This window comes from Bos indicus, chromosome 29 (genome assembly GCF_029378745.1).
Source record: "Bos indicus isolate NIAB-ARS_2022 breed Sahiwal x Tharparkar chromosome 29, NIAB-ARS_B.indTharparkar_mat_pri_1.0, whole genome shotgun sequence".
Classification (NCBI taxonomy): Eukaryota; Metazoa; Chordata; class Mammalia; order Artiodactyla; family Bovidae; genus Bos; species Bos indicus.
In genome coordinates this window covers 9,855,689-9,867,947 of record NC_091788.1, presented here as the reverse complement: position 1 = coordinate 9,867,947, position 12,259 = coordinate 9,855,689, and the positions used below count along the sequence as shown (strand labels likewise).

The following is a 12,259-nucleotide window of genomic DNA, read 5'->3' as shown; positions in this document are numbered from 1 at the left end:
CATTTTAAAAGAGCTTTCAAACTGAGTAGCTGTAACCATGAAATTTTTTTCTTTACTATACCACCACTTTGAGAAAATCACAAAATACTGAAACAAAACTAAACCTCAATTCCTCATGGGTCCCATGAAATACAGCAATTTGATATGTTTTTTATCAATGCTACTGAACGACTTTATATATAATTTTGTAACCAAGTGATTATCATTCACTGGAACTAAGATAATGCCCATAAAAACACTGTTAAAATATCTACTGGAATAGATCTCGATGCTACTATGTCCATAAGTGGTTCATTCAACAGCCTGAGCTGTGACAGGAGATAGCGTGCATTCAGTATTTAATGAGTACCCAAAGCACCACTGATTAGGTACTGTGAGAAGAGATATACAACAGTACAAAAAAGAACAGTTTCTATTCACAATTAAAATACGCATGAACCCAAAATATACAGAGAATCAGAATAACCAGGGGGAGTTGTTCAGTAGTGTCCTTATGAAAGAGGTGATTTAAAACATGAACTTTAACAAAAGCAAGTTAGTTTAAAGAAGGTTAAAGAGGAAGGATGGATCTGTTTTGACACAGAGCGCAAAGATATTTTGTGTCCTAGGAATGGTATCTGCAAAGGATGGCTAACAGTTTTGGAGTCAAGAACTTACTTTGGCACAACTGGTACCCAACCTGCTTAGCTGAAAAATAAACAGCTCAGCTATATTTAAAACAAAATACAACAAAACCAAAAAGTGAGGAAAAAGAGGATCGAGAGTGTCAACTAAAGACGGACTTTATCAAGGTCTTTTAGGAAAAATTACATTATGACTGTTAGAACTCTTTGCCCCAGTGCAGTCTCCTTTGAAAGTCACACATCACATTCTTTCCACTCTACTCAACAGTATGGCATAATCAAAGGATTATGTCACATCTCTTGCTCAGTCTTAACAATGACTGGGTCACTGTTACCCATCAAATCAAATGCAAAATTACTCTGAGAATTGCAAGGACCACTTAAATCTAGTTACTCAGTTTCTTTTCCTTAACATACACTCTTCCTTCAAGTTGCATTTTTTTTTCTGTCTCAGAACATTTACAATCTTAAAAATTAAGGACTCCAAAGAGCTTTTATGTGGTTTTTCTCTGATATTTATTGTGAGGGTTAGAAATTAAAACTCAGAAATTTTTAAAGATTAATTCATTTTAAAATAATAAAACTCATCATGTTAACATTTTTCATAAAAAATAACTATTTTCCAAAACCAAAATTTAGAACAGTAGCACTGCTTCATAATTTTTCCAAAACTCTTTACTATCTGGGTTAATAAAAAACAGATTCTTCTATCTGCTACTACATTCAACTTGTTGCACTATCACATAGCCTCCAGGAAACTCCACTGTGCAATAGTGGAAGAATGAAAATGGGAAAGCTAAACAATGTCTCAGCATATGTATACAGTTTTGACCTCACAAATATGCTGAAAAGGTCTTGGGGACTCCCAGGAGGCAGAGGACCACACTGCAAAAAACACTGCAAGGGACTTCCCTGGCAGTCCAGTGGTTAAGACTCTGTGATTCCACATTAGGGGACATGGGTTTGATCCCTGGTTGGGAAACTTAAGATCCCACATGCATGGCCAGGAAAAAGAAAAACATTGCCTTGAGTAAATAAATATGGCTTATCCATTTCCTGGAATAGAAAAGCATTACATAAAAAGTCACACTAAGGTGAAACCCAGACCTGATGCCAGACCACTTGGGTTCAAATCCCAGTTCTATGCAACCTTGGGCAAATTACTAAACTCAATGCCTTAGTTCCCTCTTCAGCAAAATGGTAATAATAATACAAATCTCTCTCACAAAGTTATTGAAAGGAATAAACAAGTTAATAAATACAAAGTGTTCAGTAATGTGCGTGCCCAGCACAAAGTACGCACAAATAAACATTTGTTAAATAAATATAAACACAATCCAGGCATAAGCACAAAGCACATGCCTAGCTATGAGTACTGCTACTATATTCTAATGTAACTTCAAAAACCCTTGGTATTCTTATAATCTGGCAAACTACAATCCTGAAAGTAATTTTTAACACAAAGGTTTAGGGTCATCAAAATACCCTTTTCAAGGAATATCATTAGTAAATTCTAACTGTCCACAAACAATTCTCCATGAAAAGTACTATATATATATACACACACACAATGAATATACAAAATTCTAAAAGGTTAAATCCAAAACTTCAATTCTCTAGAGAAATATATAAAGCCATTTAACAGGGAACATACTGAGACAGAACACAAAGTAACGGAAATGCCACTTCAGCCACCAAAAGAACAGGAAGAGCAAATAGTAAGCCTTTACTTTGAAAATCTAACCCTACTTCTCCTTGGTAGGGCTGTAACCTCTGGCCAAGAAATCTTTATTTTTCTTACTTCTTTGATTTTAAGGGTGAAATCATGGAACTAGGCACTTTGAAACTGAAAAAAAAAAAAAAACACAGAACAAAAGAGATTTCCATGTATTACAAAGGTGAACTTTCACATTAAGTATTCTAAGTGATAATCAATCAAAATAAACTATTTTATTTAAATTAAAGCAATTCTGACTATTTCAAATAAATTGTATTAATGTATTTTTAAAACATCTAGGGAATTCTCTAGCTATCCAGTGGTAAGGATTCCACGCGTCCACTGTAGGAGGTACAGGTTCAATCCCTGGTTGAGAAACTAAGATCTCACAAGCCTTCAGCACAGCCAAAAAACTAAAGGATTAAGTAGAAGAGCTTTCAAAAGCTAATAAAAAAAACATATAATTAAATACAAGTATTCTACAAATCAAAGGAGAGATAATCAAATGAGTCAAAATTAAATTCAAAGACACCTTAAAAATTATTCAGATACACAGAATATACAAACATAAAAAGCACTGGTACACGAATAAAAAATAGATGAATAAAATCTAAACATTATTTCTTAAAATAACAAGTCCACCAGTGATGCCTAATTATTTTACAAAGATATTTTATAATTAATTTGCTAATTACAAATAAGGCAGGTACTGAAATGGCTAGAGATCAGATTCTTTTCTGGGTTTCTCTTTTAGAATACATACTATCCAGAAATAGAACTAAATATATCGAGGAGGAAAAAACTTATATTTGTGGAGTTCTACTGTACACCTCCTGCATTGACAGAAGTAGTCAAATCTTACTATTACCACTTTGATGACTCAATCACCATTTTTTGTATTTCAGAACTATTAAAGGAATAAGGGACAGAATAAGTCATATAATGAAAATGAAAATATAAACCACAATTCTTATGGTGATTCTTATGAGAAAGAACAGTAAGCCCAAACATAAATACAAAATAACTGTCCATTTGGAAAGCCTCAGCTTCCTAATTTCTAAACAAGAGCCATCAAAGGCAGATCTTCCACTTACTACCTTCTTCGCATGTATTTTCTTGCAGATTAGATTTCAGTTACCAGACATCTTCTTGATAATACAAAACCTAAGTACCCACTGAATATCATTAAGACATTAAAAATCAACCAATAATTTGCTTTAAAAGACCATTATTCAGCTGCATGTCAATATTTTATATGTATTTTCAATGTTATAAAAACCACTAACCCAAATACAAATTACACCTTCTATAAATTCAAAGCATTCACAAATTCTTACTTTAAAAGCATGCACAAATTTCACAATTAAAATTAGGCTGAGTCTAAATCCAGTACACAACACACAAATACCCACACTGTATCTACCTTAGAGATACGCTTACAATGAATACTTAATAAGAATGTGATTTTGATTTTGTTGTGCAAAATGGAAGGCAGATGGTGGCTAGGATGAAATGCCTCTTGAAATTAACCGCGAAAAACATGGATATAAAAGTGTAGACATTAGATCTGTTAACATAGTATTTCATTTCAGTGAAACATGTTACAACATAAATGCCCAAGGAAAGAAAACTAGTATAGAAAAAAGAAAAGTGTTCTTGTCAAAAGCAGAGTGAAGGCTGTGAAATCTGCTAAGAATGTTTTTAAGAAATTGTAAATTATAAAATTGTTCTGTGTACTTCAATCAATGTGTTCAGCATTCTACATCCATCTCTTTAAATGGAGTAAGAGACAACCTTCTATGCCTATGACTTGCCTATCCCATAGCTATGAGCGAGGATTAAATTAGATAATGGTTAATAAGTGCCTGGCAAACAGAAGTCCTTCAGGTACAAGGGCTGCTATTCTCCTACCTTGATTATGGACATTAGAGGCCTGGAATTAAATGCAAATCATGTTTATTTTTAAAAATGTGTTTCAGAGGTTTGACAACTCTTTTCCCACTGTGGACACTAGTTAACATTATTATCTATTGACCTCTATAAGCAAAGCAAAAGCTCTTTCTTAAACATATATACAATGCAGTATGCATTAGGCCATAATTCATGGATTACAATAATCATTTCCTAATATGGACAGACCTTGGCAAGGTGCACAGAAACCACCTCCACACTCTAAAGGCTTAGAGGAAAAAAAAAAACCAGTTCTAAGCATATTTTTATTAACTACTAACATTTAAAAAATGAAACCATTTTCATTAGGCTCAACTAATTAGGCAACAGTTTCTCAGGATATTAAAAGGTGCAACAACAGAACTAAGCCTTCACTAGAAAAATTCCTAAAAGAAGAAAAATTATATCTGCATTAAAGCCCTAAAGGTCCATGGTGTCATATGGCTGAGTCCCTTCACTATTCACCTGAAACTACCATAATTTTTAATTACATATGTTAATCGGCTATACTCCAATACGAAATAAAAAGTTTAAAGTTTGGGGGGAAAAAAAGTCCATGATGTCAAAACCCAAAAGTGTTTGTGAAAGCCTTTTGAATTTCCTCAAACTATGTTAAAGTGTGTAAGGCAAGAGGGTGTTTAGAAAAGCCACTCATTGGTCAAACTTTAGTTAAGTGTACTTTATTAATGGAACTGGTTATATAAGTGTTTTAAACAATATAGGGAAGACAGTATTAGTGTATTTTTAAAACTTCATTTGAAAGAAATAAGAGTAGTGGCACCTTATCTACACAGATTAAAAAAAAAAAAAAATCAAACATTATCAGCAATATTCAAGTTCTAAACAAGTAGGAATGTATAAACACAGCGGTGGTGGAGAAAAAGAACTACAAATGTGCCATTACCCATACCAAACGTAATCCCAGTTCGATTCTGCAGTAGCTTCCGTTATAAGAGAAAAGGCCAACATTTCACATTCATAAAACCACAAGCAAGTCTCACTCTCCTAAACTTACCTAGCCTATTTTCTGACCTTTTCCACAATGTGTTAGAACTGCAACATTTGAAATAAGACAAAAATCTTTAAAAGGACTTTTAAAACCGGTATCTATTCTTGTTATAATTTATCATTTTGAAATGAGAGACGAGGGTAACAGTTCACAAAGTCACAAGTAGTTTCTTTAACACTGAAAAGCAACAGAAACCAACCTCACAAAAGAATTGTTAGGGCAACCATAGATTGAATAGAGAAATCCAAGTAGTTATTTGAAGAGAAGTGAACAGTAAAAATGTCTATTCCAAATATCAGATAATCAAAAAAGCACTTACGGCTTCATAATGCATTTTAAACAATTTTCCGTTTACGAAAGTGTCACCAAATAACATTCTGAATTCCTTAAAACAGTCTAGGATTGATGGTTTAACAAGCAACCTGCAAGAACCGCACATCAGAAAGAACCACCGAGCAGTAATAATGTTTTTTTAAACTTTTCCACAAGGAAGGAACAAGTCACAATGAATAATGGGTTTGTCTGTAGCAATAACTTGTTCTAACAGTACTTCACGAGCAAAGCGTCTTGGAAGAATTCACATTTTGTGCATTTTTTTTAAATAAAAGCGCAAACCTTAGGGCCAAAGTCCAAGCGAGAAATCAAAACAGGACTCCCGTCAGTGAATTCTCTCTCAGGACATGCTCACTCTTGCTTCAAACAGTAAAGCAAAGTAACTTTCATCGAGGATAAAAGTCAGTCAGGCTTCTGTGTCCAAGAGCCATTAAAAAAAAAAGGAACTTATTTCTTAACTATGCCTTTTCGCCCATGTTTCCCTTAAAGTTTCAGGTCAAAGCTCCACCGTGTCAAAGATTGAGTAATCCACTGATCTTTGTACCTTGAGGTAAAGGAGTGGAATAAAAAAGGATATTACAGGTGGCTTCCAGGTTTGGAAAAAGTTGGGAGGAGTTATCTGGAGTAACTGTATTTGTCAGTGAACGGTGTAATGTTATGCCGTGTAAGAAAAGCTAGTGTCCCAAAAGACAACCAGCATAAAATAGAGCGGAGTCCAAACTCAAGCATCACCAAATACTTTTCACCAGTTTTTTAAAAGACGTATGTTATTTGTGGGTTTGATTACTTATCCACTTTGAATTCCAATAGTCTACGCTTCACTAAAGCGTTTAAACTGAAACCGCCAGGTTTAACAGCTTTACTAGAACTGACACCAAAATCAGCAAACATTTTTCTGTATCCCCATCAGACCAAAAAAAAAAAAAAGGGACGGGGGGTGCGCCTGACATTCACAACTTATTCCAGTCCGAAGCAAGAAAACACAATGGCTAAATTCCACCAGGGGTGATTAAAAATCCCGAATTTCCCACAATGCTGTCCCCACACCAACGGAATCCCTTTACTTTCACGATTCTAAAAAGAAAAATAGTCCAGGGGAAGGCGGGGGGGGGGGGGGGGGAGTCGGGGACTGAGTTATAATATTTACAATGAGACGAGGGGAACTTAAGCTACGGAGGCGAAGAAAGGTAACCCGAGAGAAGGAGGAAAGGTGGATGAGAAAGCGGGGGGGAGGGAAGGGACGGGAGAGGCTGGCGGAGCAGAGAGTGGGGACTGTCCCTTCGGGGGGAAGGTAGCCCTCGGGGGCTGCGGAGAAACGGGGGGGTCCGGGCGCTCACGGAAACCCCGAGGAGGCTGCTGCGGGAACAATGGGGCGCTGAGGCCGGGAGCCGGCGGCGGGGAGACGCCGGGGAGCGGGCGGCTGGGTGCGGAGACAGGACAGAGGACAGAGGGCTGCGCCAGGACCGGAGGCGGCCGGGGGGCGAGGGGCGAGGGGCGAGGTGGGGGGCGGGCGGCCGGCTGCGGCGGGGCCCCGGGGACCCGGGGGGGCGACGGGCTAGTCAGGCACGGTCCAGACCGGGAACGGAAGCCGTGAGGGCAGGTGTGATGGAGGCGAGAAAGAGAGAGAACACGGCTCCGGGAGGGGAACCCAGGACCCGCCGGGCCCCGAGGAGACCGCAGCTGAGGGAAGAGGCAGCGTGAGACGCGCGGGGGCCGTCACTCACAGTCCAGGTGCTTCTTCTTGGGCCCCATGATCTCGTGGGTCGTGGCCTTGCATACTGTCTTGGACACGGCGGAGCCGGTGACACTGTGCTGGGCGGCGGTGATCCGGTCCGTCAGGCTCTGGCCGGACATCTCTGCGGCTCCTCCGCCAGCCCTCCCGCTCGGCAGCCGGTGGGGAACTGGCACCCCCAAGCGCCGGAGGGCCCCCCACCGCCCCCCGCCCCCACCGCACCCCCTTAACCCCGCACCGGCCCCCCTCCTCCTCCGCCTGCCGGCCCGGGGCGGGGCTCAGGGCCGCGCGCCGCCACCCGGACCGGAAAGAGCCGGCTCCGGTCCGCCACGGGGTCAGGCGCGGCGTCGTCTACTCCGCCGGCCCCCGCCTCAGTTTCAGCCCAGCCCTCCCCTGGTCAGCTGGAGCCCGGCAGGGCGAGAGGCACAGACGGCTGCAGGAAAATGGCGGCGCCAGGCTCCTCCTCGGAGCTTTCCGGGCTGCCCCGGGTCACGTGACGCGGGCGCCGCCCCTCCTCCTCCTCCTCCTCGTCCTCCTCCTCCTCCTCCCGCCCCCTTTCTCCCTTCTCCGTCCTCTTCGGCACCCGCCCTCCCTCGCTCGGCGAGGGCAGAGCGGGGCGGCGCCCGCGCGTTACGTGGTGGAACCCGCCCGGCGGGCGCAACAGGAGGCCCGCCCGCGGGGGAGGGGGGAGGGGGAGTGCGCGGCCCGCCGCGTCACGTGACGCTCCCTGCCAACAGGTCGCCCGAGGCCGGGCTCGCGGGGGGGGGGGGGGGGGGGGGTCACAGGGAGGGGGCGGGGTCACTGTGAGGGGGCGGGGTCACAAAGAGGGGCGGGCTCACGGAGAGGAGGCGGGGCGTGCGGCTGCGCCCCTCGCCTGCCTCCGGGGTGTCCCAGCGTTGGGTCGGAAGCGACGGTGTGACAAAGAGGAGGTGCGGCCGCCTCCTCAGCCCCTCCCTGAGGAAGCGGGTGTCGGAGCTCCCGGGGCTTTTTTTCGTTGTAGAATCAGAACGGGGTGTTCAGTGATGCCCCCCGCCGCCCCTCCGAAGCCATTCTCCTGACTTTAAGGGCAAGGCTTCCGTCGACCCATTCTCAGGTCTCTCCCTTCAGTGGGCACTGAAGCTCTCCCTGCTTCCTGACCCAGGAAGGTTGGGTTTTGTGTTTTGTTTCTTTTTTTTCTTTCCCCACCCTTTTTCTTGAGACGCTTGGAAATACCACCTGTTTTTGTTTATCGCTTCTCTGAAAACGCGACGCGTTGATGCCAGTCTATATTTGAATACTAATGGACCAGGGTTCTCTTGGGGCGTCAAATACGACAGGAAACACATAGCTTCACTGGAATTTCAAAAGGGAAGTAGTAGGATGATGTCACCAGAGATTAGCTTGACCCTACAAGGGCTGACTGCTGTGGTGATTAAAGGTCCAGACCATAGAAGGAAGTGAGAGGTGGTAAATGGAGACGTCCCATTCAGAGAACCCAGACATCATCACCTGGCATCTGCCCCTGGTTAGTCTTTGTTCTCTTTGGCCTCTTTTCTCTTGCATAAACCAGATTTTTAGGGAAAGAAGACACTGAAACCGTCCTGTGGGCATTTAGAAGAGTTACTATATCCTGTGAATCTGTTACATGAGATCCAGACCTCTTAAAGTCTTAAAATGTTATTAGGGCCCCACTTGCAACACTAAGGATAAATTTTGAAACCTCTGTGAACGTTAATGCACCATGTAGTCCTTTGTAGTCTTGCTAGTTTCATGTGAAATGCTAACATACTCGAGAGTCTGTGTACACCATCTGCCAGCCAAGTCCGGAATACTGTGCTTCAGTCTGGTGACTCTCAGAAGATGCAAAGCTAATAGATAGTTAACATTTTGTGTGTCATCATGAATTTTGTGGTCTCTTCTCATTCCCTTTCCCCTCTTTTATTTCATGATGGCTGGTGAAATTCTGCAGCACTGTGCTTTTGCCAAGAACATAAAGTACTTAAACCAGCAGGCTTCATCTTTGTCGAGCCAACCCAAATTTCTCAAAACTGTAATGACTTCCTTCACTGCATCTGCAGTCCGCCTGTGCTTTGGTGCCCAGTTTGCTGCCCTGTGTCCATTGGGCCATGGAGTTACCCAATTTTCAAGACATCCTTGCTATTCTTCTCCGGGTTCTATTTAATAAGTTACTGGATGGCCTCTGTGCTGGTACACCAACAGTGAGGTCTGCTGCTAAGTCGCTTCAGTCGTGTCCGACTCTGTGCGACCCCACAGACGGCAGCCCACCAGGCTCCCCCATCTCTGGGATTCTCCAGGCAGGAACACTGGAGTGGGTTGCCATTTCTTTCTCCAACGCATGAAAGTGAAAAGTGAAAGGGAAGTCCCTCAGTCCTGTCCGACTCTTAGCGGCCCCATGGACTGCAGCCTACGAAGCTCCTCCCATGGGATTTTCAAGGCAAGAGTACTGGAGTAAGTTGCCATTGCCTTCTCCCACAGTGAGGTCAACAGGAGCTAAATCAGTAGATAAATATTTCATCTTTAGGGAAAATCTAGAAGTTATTCCTAAACACACAGAAGGCAACACTTATGTTTTGCACACTATGAGTGACATCCTAGCAAAATATTTCACCATTACTTCTACCAAAGAGATTCGTACAAAGCGCCTTTATTCAAATAACTGTGGACATATTCCCTTTACTAATAAACTAGCTTCTATTAGAAATATCACCATACTCTTTTTCAAGGATATATTTTAGAAATTTCCAAATATGTAAATAATTAGTGATCATTGGAGAGATGTAGAATTGTGGACTATATGAAGCGATATAGATGGTGGAGAAGTGCTATAAGAATAGGAATTATTGACCTACTCTTTCTTATATGCTTTTCTGTATGTTCCACTTTCCTTGTTCTAGTCAAGAAATAGCTCTCCCTGAAGTCCCACGGGTGCCTCAAACCCACTATGGCCAGAGCTGAATTTCTCTTGCCCTTGCCCATTTTACATCCTGAATCCATAGTGATCTCCTGTATTCCTTGTTTCTGTTAATGGCCTCACCACCTGGCCTGAAGACCAAGCCAGAAAACTGTGATTCGTTCTCAGCTCTCTCCTCTCTTATTTCTCATCTAGCTACTTCCGTTCCCTCTAACTCATCTTCTGTCTCCTACACCACTTCTGTCGCCTTAGTTCCAACCTATGATCTCTTTCCCACGTAGACCATTCTAGCTGATTTATCTCTCTCATACCTCAACTCTCCAATCCAGATCATTCTGAACCTAAAATCTGATTATCTTTTCTTTTCATGAAAACCCTTCTATATAATCCTTGTCGCTACTCTACAGGATAAAAATTCAGGGCTCTCAGCCTGGCATACAGGCCCTTCATGATCAGTAGCCCCTGCGTAACTGCTGCTCATTGAGCGTCATGTCTTTCCAGGCCTCCACATGCACTCCAGCCAGTATCACACTACTGGTCATACTTGGATATGCCATGCACTCAGCAGTTTCCTTTTGTTGCTCATGTAGTATTCTGTACATCCTTCTGCTATCGAATTTTAATTTTTATTGCACTAGCCACTGAGTAACTGAGCACTGATTATACTAGCAGGGGTGCTGGCAGAGATACCTTCTTGGTAGCATTGTGGCTGATGCATAGTAGGTTTTTAGGTTTGTTTTAGTCACTCAGTCATGTCTGACTCTTGTTGCAATGCCATGAACTGTATGTAGCTCACCTGGCTCCTCTGTCCACGGGATTTTCTAGGCAAGAATACTAGAGTGAATTGCCATTTCCTCCTCCAGGGGATCTTCCTGACCCAGGGGGATCGAACCCACATTTCTTGCGTCTCCTGCATTGGCAGCCCAATTCTTTACCACTGAGCCAACTGGGAAGCCCGACACATAGTAGACATAGTCAAATGCTGGTTGAATGAATGAATGAAAACATTCTGAAGTCGCCCATTGGGAAACACCACTCCAAACCTCTCACTTAATAAAACCTGCCCATTTTTTCACACTTAGAGCATAATTGTCAGGTTATGGACAATAATTATGTATTATGGGCAGCAGGGAAACGTAGTTATGTCCATCCTATCATTATCCATATGGAGCATCATCCATATTTCAGCACTGTATTAATTCATTCACTCTTTCAAAAAATATGTATTGAACAGCTGTTGTGTGTAAGGCACTGTTCTGGGTGCTGAGCACTGTTCTAACAGAGAACCCATTAATTCTTTGGGAACTAATAACTCAACTTTGATCATCAACTTGAAAGTCTTTGTGCTTTCATTATAAATGAACAGAACCAAAAACAGAAGAAAGGAAGAATTTGAATAGAACATGATATTTCCTAAGGTTCCCTAAATTATAAAGTATATTGTAGAGAGGTATGAGGGACAGAGGAGGGAGAAACAGTTTTTTGAATGCTTTTTGTGTGCTAGGAACACTACATGAATTTTTTCATTTAACTCTCATTACTATAACTCTGGGTTTCCTGGTGACTCAGTGGTAAAGAATCTGCCTGCCAATTCAGGATACTCAAGTTCAATCCCTGGTCCAGGAAGATCCCCAAAGGAAGGAAATGGCTCCCCACTCCACTATTCTTGCTTGGAAAACCCAATGGACAGAGGAGCCTGGCAGGCTACCCAGTCCATGGGGTCGCAAAGAGTTGGACACAACTGAGCAAATAAACAACAACAACAACTATAACTCTAAAAAGTTTTGTGCCACTTAATACAAGGAGAGAAAAAGTCTGAGAGTTTAAATGTTTATGCAATTTTACTCTATTGCTTAAAAAGAATCTTAAAAGTCTCAGAATTCCACAAATACTCAAGTGAAGCAAGATTTAAGATAGAAGCAAGATTTAAAAACTCATTGTCTTATATACGCATTACTGTGTATAAAATAGAATACTAATGAGA

At 42.1% G+C, this 12,259-nt stretch overlaps 1 protein-coding gene across 18 annotated transcripts in view; it reads right to left on the bottom strand.

Annotated features, from left to right (window-relative positions):
- The window catches only part of PICALM (phosphatidylinositol binding clathrin assembly protein), a 103,472-nt gene extending 95,886 nt beyond the window's left edge, over positions 1–7,586 (bottom strand). For 17 of the 18 annotated variants that reach the window (XM_070782965.1, XM_070782968.1, XM_070782967.1 and 14 more), the window contains exon 1: positions 7,357–7,586. In XM_070782965.1, coding sequence (XP_070639066.1) covers positions 7,357–7,486 — 130 coding nt within the window. In that variant the 5' untranslated portion in view covers positions 7,487–7,586. Of the gene's footprint in view, positions 1–5,914; positions 6,670–7,356 lie in introns of those variants that run through there. The other variant, XM_070782976.1, reaches the window with a different exon arrangement.
- Positions 7,587–12,259: the final 4,673 nt, after the last annotated feature.